The 14,966-nt window shown below is 36.0% G+C and overlaps 1 protein-coding gene across 4 annotated transcripts in view; it reads right to left on the bottom strand.

Annotated features, from left to right (window-relative positions):
• The window catches only part of NEBL (nebulette), a 269,845-nt gene that overhangs the window by 45,110 nt on the left and 209,769 nt on the right, over positions 1-14,966 (bottom strand). For 3 of the 4 annotated variants that reach the window (XM_055708679.1, XM_055708681.1, XM_055708680.1), the window contains exons 10-17: positions 13,114-13,221; positions 12,047-12,157; positions 8,854-8,964; positions 6,499-6,609; positions 5,710-5,820; positions 5,360-5,470; positions 4,754-4,858; positions 1,511-1,603 (exon numbers count right to left, since the gene is read on the bottom strand). The exons of the other annotated variant lie outside the window; for it this stretch is intronic. In XM_055708679.1, coding sequence (XP_055564654.1) covers positions 1,511-1,603; positions 4,754-4,858; positions 5,360-5,470; positions 5,710-5,820; positions 6,499-6,609; positions 8,854-8,964; positions 12,047-12,157; positions 13,114-13,221 — 861 coding nt within the window. The remainder of the gene's footprint in view (positions 1-1,510; positions 1,604-4,753; positions 4,859-5,359; positions 5,471-5,709; positions 5,821-6,498; positions 6,610-8,853; positions 8,965-12,046; positions 12,158-13,113; positions 13,222-14,966) is intronic. 4 annotated transcript variants of the gene reach the window in all.

Raw genomic sequence — 14,966 nt, 5'->3', positions numbered from 1 at the left:
AAGGAAAAGGTCATGCTACTTATACCACTTAAGCACTACTGCATGTTGAGTTTCTCCTGATATGCTTTTGTTCAAGCATGTTTACTAGCATACTGATCTACCTTTCATTTTCCTCTCTTCACCGCTGTTTAGGATTTCTAAAACAGAAAGAGCACTGTATGCTGTTTTTCCATTTCACTCTGAAAGGTATTGAGAAAAAGCATCAGAGCAAGACTACTCCTAAATATGTGCATGTGCCTCTGTGTGTGTGTGTGTGTGTGTCTATCCTCAAAATAAATGTCTGTAGTCACTGGCAAATAGGTAAGAGGACATTAGGGGTTTTTTTCTAGACCAGTCAAATCTGGCTATAAAGCCCCAAAACCGTAATTGCACCGGGGTGGGGGTGTTGGTGGGGAACAAATAAAAAAATACAACAAAAAAATTCCACCATCAAATCAAGAAAGCCTACAGTTTCCCAACCAGAAACACTATTTCAGGATCTAGGACACAATAGCTTCCACTGAATCTTCAAATTGCACTGTGACTCAGAATGAGAAGATGAAAAGCGATGGATGAAGCAGAGAATTCTAAAGTATGAGTTTTTCAAAATTTTATGGAAATTCTCTACCTGATCTTACTTTGGTGGCAAATGCAGTATTTAACATTACTCAGTAAATGAGGAAATCCTAGTATAAGAGGTGTCCAGAGTCCCTAATTTGGATTTCAGTGCAATCTAGTATGATGTCTATGTGTTACTTTCAAGCTTTACTTTTAAAAAATCATCTAATTATCAGAAAAGTCATGTCACAAACATAAAAATGGCCCCGGAGGACTCCACAACAAAAATTCCAAGCAAGTGAAAAATGCAGCTAGAAGTGTTTTCTTGCTTGGCAGTCACTTTTCCACTTTTTCCCAAGTTTTGCAACATGGTTATCAGAAGAATATGTTCTACTGGTAGAAAACTCTCATTTTGATGTTTTATTTTCAGTCGCGCATTAAAGTGCCAAAGATATTGGGCATCCATAGACAAGCATCAATTCAGAATCAGTCTCATCAGAACCACAGATCAATTTGTCATCAGCACGTAGAGGCACAAATCCTCCACCTTTTCACATAGCTCGAGTCTGAACGTAATTTTCCTCTTCTTGAAGTGCAAACTGTACCAACCCCTATGTGATACATGCAGACTCTACAGGAACTTTACAGATTTTCTTTTTTTGTGATATGATATTCTTCTAAATTGCAAATTAAAACTGCTGTTCAGTCTGTCATATCAGGAAGTACATTTCATGTTTCTCACTCCTGAAAGACAAAATTATTTCCTCAAATACTTAATTAAATATTTTTCCTATTTTTCATGATGTTTCAATTTGAAGCTCTACCTTTGGACACAGAAGAACTACACTAGATAGAGTGAAGCATTTGAATGAGATGCGTGATACGAAAACATAGAATTTTTAGTAAACAAGATGGAAAAAAAACTTTACCACCATTTATTCCCATAAGAATAATTAATGTTAATAACACTTACCGAACTAATATTCTGTTGATTTTTCTTTACTCTTTCAGTCTCTGGAGTCTCTTTTACAGCTGTGCCAGCTTCTACTTCCTTCTTATAAAACACCTTCATTTCCCCAAAAGAAAAAGTAATTATGAGACTGTTAGCAATGCAAGTACAAGTTCTCATAAAAGAGCTGGGCTATTTTCCAAGTTCCAAATTGGTCTGACTATGAATCTTGCTAAGAAAGCAAATACTTCAATATTTCATAAATCAGACTAATTATCAATAACTATAACAACATTCTGTTTCTTTTCACCTATAACCCACATAATCTATTATCATCCTTCAGACTGATCTCAAACATTTCTAAGTATTTGTAATAATAGTTTTAACTTTGGAAAAACTACAATTTAGATCAAAATCTATAGACATTTATAAATGCAACTTTATGCTTGAGTAATCTGTTCATTTCAATGTAATTGAACGTGCATGTACATGCAAGATTTGAATTTGTTTTTTAATCTTCAGATCTTAAAATGCTCTGAGAAGTGAACAGATATTATTATTTCTAATTTAACAAACTAGAAAATTGACATATTCATGACATAATAACCAGAACAGCCAGAGCTACAATCCAAGTCACGCAATTTTTGACTGGTTCAAGCCAGAAAACTGAGGACTGCATCTAAAATCAAAGCTCGCTTCTGAAAAGATACACATGCTGTTTATATAATTCTCTCTATTTCAATTGTTTCAGTAAAAGATAAAACACAAAGCGCATCAGTAGAATCAATCATTCAAAGTTACTGAAAAAGACAGTAAATAACTGCTCCACAAATTCCAAATGTGTCTATAATTTAAGTAACCATGGAGCACTAGTTCATGCTGCAGAACTCCTAAAGAAGTTTTATTTGAATTTCAGTATTCAGTGTCACAGCTGTTGCCATTCCAATAAGTATTTCCAGACTGATCCTGGAGTTCATAAAATAAATCTTTACCATTTAGTATTTTTGCCTTTCTTAAACCAAGATTTATTTAACTTTTTTTACCCACCAATAAACCTTAAACAGTCAAATATCATTCTTGATGCATTTCTCCTACTTCCTTGAAGTCCTCTGTAACTTAGGGTGACTAGTATTGCCAAATATTCTAGAAGAGAGTGGGTTATTTATGTCTGCAACTCATTTTTTAAATATTCAGAAAACCTTTAACAATTTAGAATTTTATTTTATCACGTGAGAACAGAGACAGTTGATGAGTAAGAACCTGAACATTTTTCTGCACCAATATGTCAGTACAAGGTAGAAAGATTTACATAGTGGACTGAACTAAAATACACTTTCTTCCTCTATCAAGGAGGGAATGGTAAAAAATGTTGGAGTCAGAAATTTTTCTATGAAAAAGATGACTGTGCAGTAAATATCCTATTGTAAATCTTCTGCCAAATTGGCTAGTGAGCTAAAAGCAGCAGTGCTCTTATTTGCAGAGCTAGTCACTTTTTTTGTCCCTTAAGGCAGGAAAATACTTGAGATAAAATCCAAAAATCAGAAGTCTATTGGGGTCACTGATTATTTCACATTGGAGCTGCTCCCAGCTATGTCTCAACTTAGTAAAAAGTAACTTACCTTTATAATCTAAATTATACAGAATGCTGAAAGATTAAAAAACATAGAGAAAGGAAAAAAATCATAATTCAATCATAGCTACAAACTGCTTTCCTACATTTGGCAGATCCAGTTCAGAAACAGAGAAAGGATGATCACAAAATAAAGCAAATACAAATCATCTTAAAGACAAAATATTTTTATTTCGTATTATCTAGTAGACTAACAAAGAAGATCATTGTCAGTCTTGGCACTGAAAGTTCCGATTGGCCTAAAGGGCTGCAAGGGGTTCAGATGCGTCAGAGGCTTGTCAAGGCTTAATTAAGTAGTGGAAGGTTATTATATGCCTGGTCTCTAACTGCTAGTGAGTCGGCACTGCCAGACCCACTGACCCATTTGAGGACTCCTATCAATGCTACCACAGACTGGAGCAGGGAGGAAAGCAGATCAGTACAGGCTAGCTTGAAACCCCTCTGTTACACAGTTTCGGCGTAGCACGTTAGGATGCCAGAGTGATGGTGCTAATCGCCATCACACCATGCAGCAGAGCACCATTCAAAACCTAGAGGCAGCAGATCACAAGAAACAAAACTGGGGCCAGTGGGCCTGTCAACAGCTTCTATTAGAGAGATACAGCTTTAAACTGCTCTCATCCGAAGGAAGAGAAGGAGCAGGTAATGGCTGGAAGACGTTACAGGAGAGACCACTGCCTAGGGCAGCCTCAGAGACAACCTCTCTCCTCTCCCGCAGGCTCTTGCTCCCCTCGTGAAGCCGCAGTGTTATGGTTATGAAGCTGCAGGCAAACACCTCTGAGAGAAATTAACTGACCTTATACTCATGCGGAGATGGAGAAGCTGATAATATCTCTACGTTAAAGAACAACATCTGTGTCAGATAATACAAAAATATTTAAATATCTTATATTCCTTTCTCTCAGTTCCTTGGCTTTATTAGTATTACTTAGTCTGCCATAAAAACCGGACACTAACTGGACAGCCTTTAGTTGTGGAGGCTGTATTCACTCCTTCTTCTCTTCTCTGTTACATCACAAGCAAAGCCAGAATTACAAACAAGAAAATTAATGGGCCCAAAAGGGAAATGGAACTGAATGCATCCCAGACTGGGCTATTCTAGAAATCTATGCTCATAACTTATATTTAAGGATAAACTGAAACTTAAATCTAACATAAAACTAAAAAATAGATCCAGTATAACATAAAATCATTAGACATATGTATTTATGAAACCTGATCTGTTCTGATTTTATACCCAAATCTTGATGTTCTGTACGTATAATACAAAACAGATGAAAAAACTTATATGCACAGTAACAAGCCTTAAGATTTTTTCTGTCCTTTTAAATAAAGTACTTCCTGGGGCTTGACGGAAAAATAAAAATTAAAAAAATCTGCATTTAAAAATAACTGTGGCTTGGCAAGGTGGTGTAAGTGGTTTAACAATTCAAAATAACAGTGTCACACCTAGAAAAGCTTGATATTTTTTTTACTGAAAGAAATGAGTGATATAGCTTTTGCCAGGAAAATTATGCAAATGGTTTAAAGGATGTTTACTCATAAGTTCCCTATTTCATGCTGCAGCACAAGAGAGCCTATTGAAACTGAAAAATACCTGAAAATTTGCAAGCAAAGAGAGAAGCACTATTACTCACTGAACTGATGTTTTTCTGAGTACTTTTTATTCTCTCCATCTCTGGAGTGTCTGGGACAGCAGAATAGTTACAGAGCATCTTCTCTGCCTCATCTTTGTACATTTTCTGAAAAATAATTTTTAAATGTTTATTTCCTGCTTTCTTGGGCTCAGAATATCCAAACTGAAACAAAAGATGCTTACTGCTGATGAGCCCCAACACCCTTGTACAGTGTTTATTTCAACCTCTCACCTCCATGATATTGTTATCATTGTCCGTGTGAGACATCTGACAGTGTCCCACACTGAAAATATATAAAAAACATATACAATCTATTCTCACACGTATTATACATTTTCCCTTCATTGTCAGGTTATATATAATCTTCTCATTATGTAACATAAAAAGACCTGCAAGTAGATGTAAACAATTAAATTAAATTTGCATGGTGTAACAGGCCTAAACACAAATAAGAATCAGACAGTAAGACTTTTTACTACATGTAAATTAATTTAATATGGGTATTAAAGGCTCTGCAAAGCTAGAGAAAAAGTATTTTGAGCGATGTATGTCAAGCACTCATTGTTATACAGAATTAAAACATTTAGCCTTTGAATTAATGCCTACCTGACTTGCCATTTCTGAAGCCCTTTTGACTCGCTGTATTTCAGGAGTGTATGGGCCAACTTCCATCCCTTTTCCTATAATTTCAGTCTCCAGATCCTTTTTATATTCTTTCTGAAGAAAAAAGAAGGGAAAAAGAGCAATTAATTCTACAGTTATTTGTACATGCTGTCTTCAAAGCTATTCTGATAGCACTGGGCAGACTATGAATAAATTCTTCAATTCCCTTAATTTAATGTTTTTACTGTGCACTGTTTATTCCTTTTAGTCCAAGTATGTTTAAGAAGATTTTATGTTTTTAAATTATGTTTTATTTCCAAAGGAATCTTAAGAGAGATTCATTGTGTACTCACCTGGCTTACAATTTCAGAAGCTTTTTTGGCTCGTTGGATGTCAGGGGTATCTGTGCCCACTCCCATTCCCTTTCCTTTAATTTCATTCTCCAGGTCTTTCTTGTATTCTTTCTGAAAAGAATAGCGTTGGACATACTCACACGTCTGACAGCCAAATTCTTAAATTGATCCTACTTGAATCTGTGTGGTTCCACTGAACAGCATTCTTAAAACACCAAATAACTTTTGATTCAACAGCATTAGCTTTGTAGGATCTACCAGAGACACCTATGCTGTAGCTGCTGACCAGCTAAACAATTTTTTTAACAGACTGCTTACTTCAGATCTGATGTGGCCTTTCACATCCACCTGTCTTTGCAGCTTCAGCAGCTGCAACCACAGACACACGTAGGTAAGACTTTCTCCCTCAGCTGTGCTTTGCCAGACTGGGGTCATAAGGCTTTAGCATCTCCAACTCTGTTTATCACTTGGCCCTAACTAACCAAGCAGCTATGTAGACCTAAAAGCAGTAGGGCCCACAGCCACTGAACACAGCCCAGGCCAGGCATGGTTCATGAGGAACAAGCACAACCTGCAAAGGATGATGGAAAGGTCCAAGTTCTGGGAAGTCTTAACTTTCCTTTACAGGCTGGTTATGCAACTTCTTGACTCTCTGCAGCTCAATGGATTAGGTATTTGGGAAACTTCTGGCATTGCTACTACCTAGGCTAGTCACCACCTGGAATTCTCAGTGACAATAATTTGTTGCATTCTGTCAAACGAACAGCTTGTACCAGGTACAGTACTGACCATGCTTGCAATTTCAGAAGCTTTCTTGGCTCGTCTTATCTCAGGAGTATCTGGACCAATTTGCATGCCCTTCCCTTTAATTTCAGTTTCCAGGTCTTTCTTGTATTGTTTCTGTGAAGATAAAACTTCGTACGTTATATTCACAATAGCCAGAGAGTTACAGGTAAGATTTTTGCACAGGAGAACCAATTTTAAGATTTAGATTCAATCAAAAATCTCAAGAGTCCCAACTCTCAAGACTCTTCATAAGCTTTTCTTAGGAAAATACGTAACAAACAACAGGAGGAAAACTTCAGGAGATACACAGTGAATACACAAAACTCTACCACTAATTTCTTTTATTTGGCAGAGGGTGACAGGAAATCGGTCCATACAGCTTGCTACAATTATCCTCTAAAGTAAGGGGGAAGTTTAGCTCTGCAGAACATAATGTAATAATCTGGTACTTGGTGCCAGCCAAATTGAAACACATTTTACTTTCAAAAAAATATTTTATTTATGAAAAGACTACATGTTAGAAATTTAATACCACACAGAATTGTTTCCAGTGAATTTTCAGATCAGGAAGTTGTAATTTATTCATTTAATAGGTCTTTCCTGAAACACAGCCATTAGGCAAGTGGCAGTACTCATATATGATTGCTGCTTTTTCCTTGCAACATAAATTATAAATAACCAATAACCAGGAAACAAAATTAATATTTTATCTTTAGCTTATCCAAGCAAGGATATATTTCTTGCTCATCAGCAAATTATATTAAAATGTAATACTGAAATATTGTATAAAATAGTTGTACTTTTTTTTTAATAAAAAATTAAAAGATTCTTAGGCAGTGCTACTACAGTAGTAATCGCTCTTTTTTTATTCTAGTTTATCTCTGCCTGTGGAAAATGTGTTGATCTTTTTCCAAATAAATGCATAAAAATAAAAAATTAGTCTTGCTTTTCTTGTTTGTTAATTATTTTTGGTTGTACATTACTTAGAAAAAAGAAGGAAAATATTTTTCTACTCAATACAATGGTCTGATCACTTACAAGAACAAGAGCAAAAAGACTTTCAGTCTTTCATCTCTGTCTCACTCTGATGTAGAAATAAACATGATAAAACAACTCTCTACTTTACAAACCACAGTTTTTTGCAAAAAGTAGACATTAACCTGTGAGAAGACATCATCCCTCACTTACGTCTGCTAAAGGTGGAATGGCAGATGTTTCCTCCCAACTTCGATATCGTGTAGAACACCAAGGAAAAGATAATCCTGAGAGTTACAGATATGCATTTCTACACTTCTTTACAGTGGTCAGATTGGCCCTGTGCATGGCATTCCCTCTGGTTCTTACAGCTATGTATGTGCATGTGTGCAAATAAACACACACACACACACATATATATATCTAGAAACACATATTATACCAATATAAAATAATTACTCTGAAAGAATGGCTTCCCAAAGGCATGAAGGGCAGCACAAGCTTTGTCTTCCCTCTTCCCTCCCCACAGCCTTCAGCCCCACTGCTGCTTCCCAGGCAGCCTGTGCAAGCCCATCCACAGGAGCTGCAGATGCGCCAGCACTGGGAGCTTGCAACTCTGCTGGGCACACAGGCCTGCCGAGCACACGAGTTCCTCAGGATGGTCTTCAAGAGACAGTACACAGATCAAGGAGTCTTCCACGTCCACTCCCAGCCCTTCAATGGGAGTAGATTGCATACTTACTTGCTTCCATGTAACCTCCAGAGCAACTTAGACCAACATAGTTAATACCAAACTTCAGTTATAAAAATAGACTCTGGAAGGAGTCTCCACCTGTCTGTTTGCATTGGATGAACCACAATCTCAAGAAAATCCCTTTCTTCAGGAACAACCCTACTTTTGGAAAAAGGTTTTCACAAGTAGGATAGTTTGTTTGGATAAAAGATCTTCCCAAGATGCCTGGCAGTCATTACCAGTATTTACTTTCAGATATCAGGTACATGATTCCAAAAAACTCGAGATTATTTCATTGACTTTTCTTTATAAGCCCATTAACAGGTCAACTCTTTTCCATTACAGTATTAATTATACTAGCTGAATGAATAAATAGATGGGAAAATGAACCGTTTTAAATGGTGTATCTACAGACCCCATTAACAATTCCCATTGACCTTTTAATTGCCTGAAAGTCTAAAATATTTGTCATAAATTGTTTTCTTTCCAGAGCATTTCTATATTCTTAAAGCAAAACAAAACCAGCCTTCATTTCAATACTTACATATTTCATTGCAGATTATGTAAAAAAAATATTAATATTTTCAGTCAAGTATAACATAAAGAGTGAATCTTTCATGACATTAATAACCTTGACTTGCATAACATACCTCATTTAGGATCTCAGCTGCATTTTTCACTCTAATGAAATCTGGTGTATCTTCAAACACTGTCATTCCTTTTCCTTTCATCCCTTCTTCCAAATCTTTTCTATACTCCTTCTAGGGGGGGGAAGGGGTGGGGAGAGAGAGAGAATTTCTCCACTTAATATTGTGCACAAGATCTTTACAAGAAATGCCACTTATTAAATGTCTGAAAGGTTTTTTTGAAATTTATATGAAATATGAATTAGTACAAGTTTCAGAGTTAAAACAGAATTGGAAATTATGAAATCAAAAGGCACAATGTTGAAAAAGTGAAAAAGGTTTTAATGTAGTCATGTATTTTCCTGTTGTGCTCTTGAAAAAGTCCTTTCCTATACGGTGCCAGCACAATGTTTAGGGGCCTTGGCTGCCTCTCTACAGACATTTTAACTGCGGTGGCATTTGTTTTTATAGACTAACATATGCTGTGCTGCAGTTTTCACCTGTGTTCCACTAATGGCACCACAGCCAGGACAGATGCCTTGAATGCTATAATAAAGACCTGTTAAAACAACTGCTTGATAAATTATAATGTAGAAGGAATAATTCCTACCATATCACTTCTGTGCCCCTCAGACACTGGATTGATGTGATCTATCAACATGTAGCAAATGCAGCCTCCAATGTACTCAAATGTTCAGTACAAAATTAAAAGCACAGCAGAACCCGCCCCTGGCCATTTGGCTCTTCTTCTTCCCATTTCCTAGAGAGCTGATGTAAGCCTATTGAGGTTCAAGATCTTTAAGTTTTGTAAGGATTTTTAATTGTTCTTCCCATCTCCAGATTAAGGCTAAGCTTTTTTAAGAAAAAAGAACTAGAAAAAAATCAAATAAGTTATTTTTCAGAAGAATTTATATAGACATGAATTAATACTTCTAATCATGTATTAAATTTCATAAGCAGCAGTGAGCACCTTTTTCTCTTGTAAGCTCTATATTTAAACAAAAGGAAACCAGGTATTATTAAAGAAGCTTCTCTTGATCATTAGAAGTATACCCTGCAACAAGCAGGAAACAACTTCTATTGATTTAGAATTATTAAATTCAGCTATCTTTTCTGAAACAGTTTGAATGCGGTTCCAGAGAAGAAAGTCCTTATTGTTACAAAATGTGAAATATTTGCAGAATTCTCTACAGTGGGAAGGCAACAGAATAAGATGGAACACAGCTGACAATAAATATTAAAAAAAAACCAAAAAAGTAATTGAACAAATAATTCATTTTTTAATAACTCCAGGATCTCCTCCTTGTTTCATGCAGTATCTATTTGAAGTTCATTATGAACCTTCATGCAAAAATTCTGAGCTACATCCTTGACTATGAAGATATACATAATTTTGCTGAATCTTGAAAAATAATAATTAATTTGACCTATGTAATCTTTGGGTTTGGAAACTGTTCCTTGAATATGGATACAAAATAATATGAAATTCATGCAGGTATAAATTAAAATACCATTTCCGTTTTCTCATATTCTTCCCCTGTGGCTTACTAGCAGGGTTTACTCCCTAAGTAATGAGTCATAAAACTTGAGGAGGTAAGAATTAGGGAACATCTTAACGCATGTAGTACTATGGAGGGAAGTTACATCAAAATTTTCAATGAACATTTACAGCTGCAACTATGCATGCACTAATCACTTCTGTGGACATTCAGCATGCAGCAAGACTAACTCAATGAAATGCAAGCATTTGCATTTTCCCCCAGTCAGTAGGCATGTATGAGACACGTATGCACAGAACGATACTGCACAAACTAGATCCATCTTGAGACTTGTCTACCTGACAGCCAAGGCTTATCAGAATAAATTATTTATTAGAGGATGAATAATAAAGAAATACCTGAAAAGAAAATATTTTCTTTATGCATATGAAATCTAGCATAGACTAGCATAAATTGTTTAAAGAACAAGGAAAGGAACAAGCTTTGAGGGTTTTTAATTCTAGAATCCTCAATTTGTTCATCTGGGCCACAGCAAAAACATCAATTTTTAACACAACAAATACAAATAAAGTACTGTTGGCTCCAAATTCAAATGGAGGATATGTAGCAGCTCTGGTATTTCTAACTATGAATTTTGCTGACACATTTACTTCTAAATCTGGTCAAATAGTATGCCTAATCTATAGAACCAACCAATACTAAAACACAACATGAAAACAGTTTTGAATAATAATACAAAAACTCTAAAGATAGAAGTATCCTCAGTTATGGAAAAAAAATTATTTAATTTATACGGCCACATGTATCATACATAATTTATACTGCCATATCATACAACTGAAGAACATTAGACAAATCATAAAGAAACAGCGGCCATACAGAAAACCTGCACCTTCTAGCAAAATTTGCTTAATGCAGATTATGTAATATCACGGCTGTATTATGGAATTTTGGTATTCTTTATTTTCATCTATAACATGTATGATAGGCAATTATTTCAATCAATTCTTTATTTTCATCTATAACATGTATGATAGGCAATTATTTCAATCAATTCTTTATTTTCATCTATAACATGTATGATAGGCAATTATTTCAATCAATTCTTTATTTTCATCTATAACATGTATGATAGGTAATTATTTCAATTTCAATTAAATTAGTTAAAAGTAACTGCACACAGCTCGAGGCATCATGACAACAGACTATCATAAACCTGAAATAATTACTCAAAAGGAAAAACTGCCATCTGGCCACCAACAGAAATCCTCCTTTCCACTCCTCCATCTATCTGGAAAGAAAACTCTAGGTCCTCTCCAAAACAGATGTCTTTTGCAGCATGCCTGAAAGGTCACCAAATCTGGGCTGAGTCCAGGGGAAGAATACATTCCACAACTGAGGCCCTCAGAGGGAATGTCCCACCAATGATCCATTTTCTGTGGAATCACCTGATTTGTTCATTTAACTCTGTGTTTCTGGTTCAGGTATGCTACACTTTATCACACCCTTATGTTCATACGGAAACTTCAAAAAGTATCAATTCTTACTGCAGGACTATTAAGAATATAAAATGACACGCAGTAATTTTTACTTATGAAGTCACTTTTGTATTTAGCTACCAAGTTTAAGTTGTTCAGTACTTGGTAGCTTTGTAGTGATGCTGCTTATTGCTCATTTACAACTTCACAAAACACAGACACACAAAAAAAATCCAATACCTCTTTCAGAAGGTTAGTGACTTGTTTTATATGCAAGAACTCTGGGGTCTTGTCTAAATCCATTGAGGGTCTTCCCTTGATGTCTTCTTCAAAATCTTTGCGATACATTTTCTGTTGAAGCAAAACCAACAATTAGCGGTATATGCACATGCATTTCCAAGCATATTTCAGAAAGAACACTGTAAACAGACCCAGAAATAAGCCATGCCATAAATTAGTTTCCACATTAATCAACAACTTTAATACTCATTTCATTACCTAGATTATCTGTACAAGACATGCACAATTTAGATAAAAATACATATGTATGATATTTCCAAAGAAAATGTTTAACCTGATTTATGAAAGAAACTATTTGCTTCGTAAAGAGAAAACAAATGGCACACAAGGTAGTGGTTATAAACACATAAAAGTTTCTACCAGGAGGATGAAACCATCTGTTTTCCATGACACACAGCAAAAATAATGGAATCAAACTGCAGCAAGGAAGACAGGGAAATGCTCTCTCAGGATGGATGGTGAAGCACTGGACTAGATTGCTTGGGAGGTCATGAAACATCCACCATTGGCATTTTTTTGTTAAAAAGTTAGAAAAATATGGCCTGACGTAGGACAGCCAGTGCTGTTCTGGAGCCTGGGAACAGTCCTTCCCCCTTGCTGAGATCTCCAGGCTGTTCAGCAGGAGCACATTTCAGTTAAGGCACAGGGTGGGACTGGGCTTTGCGGCTTCACTTGCTCCCACCTGAGAACCCTCCCTTATTAAAGACAGAATTAAAGGCAAAAGGTAAAGAAGCTAGTACATGACCTCTTGAGCATATTTGCAATTAAATGATGCTATGTACAATCTCTGCCTAGCGTTAGCACCAATGGCCTTTTGAGAAAAAACAAATTTGAAAGAAGAACCGAGCTACAGAACAGCAAAGAGAACTACTCAGTGCTAATCCTATCGTATCCTAAGTTTATAAAACCTTTATAATCAGCTCCGTTTTCTTAACCTGAATACAAGACGTCTGTTAGCTGCTCTGTTGATCTACATTTTACTAGTTCAAGCACACATTTTTACTAACCTCACTTTGCATCTTTTGAGCCTCCTTTGAAACTTGATACATTGGTGTATCCACAAACTCCAGCATAGATCTGCCTTTAGATTTTTCATAATTCTCTTTGTACTTGATCTAGGAAAATGAAAATAAAGGCTGTTAACAGCTGAAAGAATGTGAGAACTGATAGCTTGCCATAGTGACAGACAAATCCTGTTTTTAGCCATACTCCTTAGAGGTTTTGACTTGGAAGACTCCTCCCAAATACAACCTATCAGAGAAATAAGGGCAGCTGGACAAGGAGATTATTTCTGGAGTCATTTATTCCTTTGCTTCCAAATGTCAGACCTAAAAATGGTGAACTTTGAAGACACCAGGAGTGAGGAGCATCAGCGAGAACCCTTAAGCTAATCACATGATTTTGGCTGAATGACCTATGTCTGAACAGTTGGCAACTTTTTAATATCATCCCCTGTCATGTTTCCATTAAACAACACATTTACTGTAACAACAACAAAACCTGTTACAAAGCCAGGCCCCACAGGTCTTTCTTGCAGGCTCAGGAGCACATTCTGAAAGGCACTTTTGTTTGTACCTGTGGGAGGGAAAAGGGAAGGAAAACTACTGCCTCAGTAGTGCCCAGCCTTGCACCAACATTCCCCTCACAGCTACCAGTGACCATGACCTTAAAGCTAGTGGCAAAACCACCTTGAAGGACACAAGGTTAAGACACCAACATGTAACTTTCTGCTAACTCATAAAACAAATACATTTTGGAAACCTGGAGAAGCCTTCTGAATTCACTCATTCATACTCTTCTGATTAAGACAGGCAAACACGTTACTTAACCAGTGTGGGGTATGATGCAATATTTTACACAAGCCATGACGGAAAGCAAACAGCTACAAATCAAAATACAATTTTCAGAATGAGTAATGTCATTTTATTTGTCTCTTCAAAAATAGTGATGTCTGAATTGGAAAAAAGTGTTAAGAATCTCCTTCCCTATTAGGTTTCTCCACTAAGTTTGGGTCCTGCAAAAACACTCTCCTCTCTCCTCATAGGGTTTCTGATTGAATATGCATTGTGCACCACTGTGATCTGTCATGCTGTTTCGTGCCTGATTTAATCACTGTTAGAATCCTGCATTCTTCTCCTTGCAAGATGTATTTATGATTGCATACAACTGACTTTGAAGCGCTGCATTTTCTTTGTGATGGATTTGTTCAGCTGTATCCAGTGTGTAATGATAAAAGCCTGTGCTTTGCTTAAAAGTTTTCTTATATACATACCGAAACAAAAAATATCCAAGAATGTTTTCACAAACAATATTCAGAAGGTTTTCCAGTGCAAATACCATTTAAAATAACTATGGTAGAAACAGCATAAAAGAAACTGTATTTTAGGCCTCCCAACTAAGTTCTACCACTACATTTGAATTTAACATACTGTGATGAAATGAAAGAAAGGATATGATACAAAAATAACTTTTAAAAGTTCCTAGAGCAAATGCTTGTCCTGCACATCCAAAAGTCAAACGTTCACATTCACTAGAAAATAAACATTATTATTTACATTTGAAGTGCAAAGAAACACATATGATGGTCTGGGTTTGCCTCCTAGTGGAAACAATTGTAAGCGTCACACAACAAAATTAGTTCTGTAGTGGAAACAAATTATAATTACCTCCATCTACAGCTACTGATTTCATACTTCTACTCCATTCCTCAACTATTTTTTAAATAATAATTCTATAAAATTAAATTAGGTAAATCGCAGAACCTTTTGCTACACTAAACTACAGGCACCAGATTCAGTCTCTTAAGGCCTATCTATTCACCCAATTCCATAAAATGAAACATATCTAAGTCCTGATTTTT

This window comes from Falco cherrug, chromosome 4 (genome assembly GCF_023634085.1).
Source record: "Falco cherrug isolate bFalChe1 chromosome 4, bFalChe1.pri, whole genome shotgun sequence".
Classification (NCBI taxonomy): domain Eukaryota; kingdom Metazoa; phylum Chordata; class Aves; order Falconiformes; family Falconidae; genus Falco; species Falco cherrug.
The sequence above is the reverse complement of the archived record's forward strand: the minus strand, read 5'-3'. Positions and strand labels throughout refer to the sequence as shown.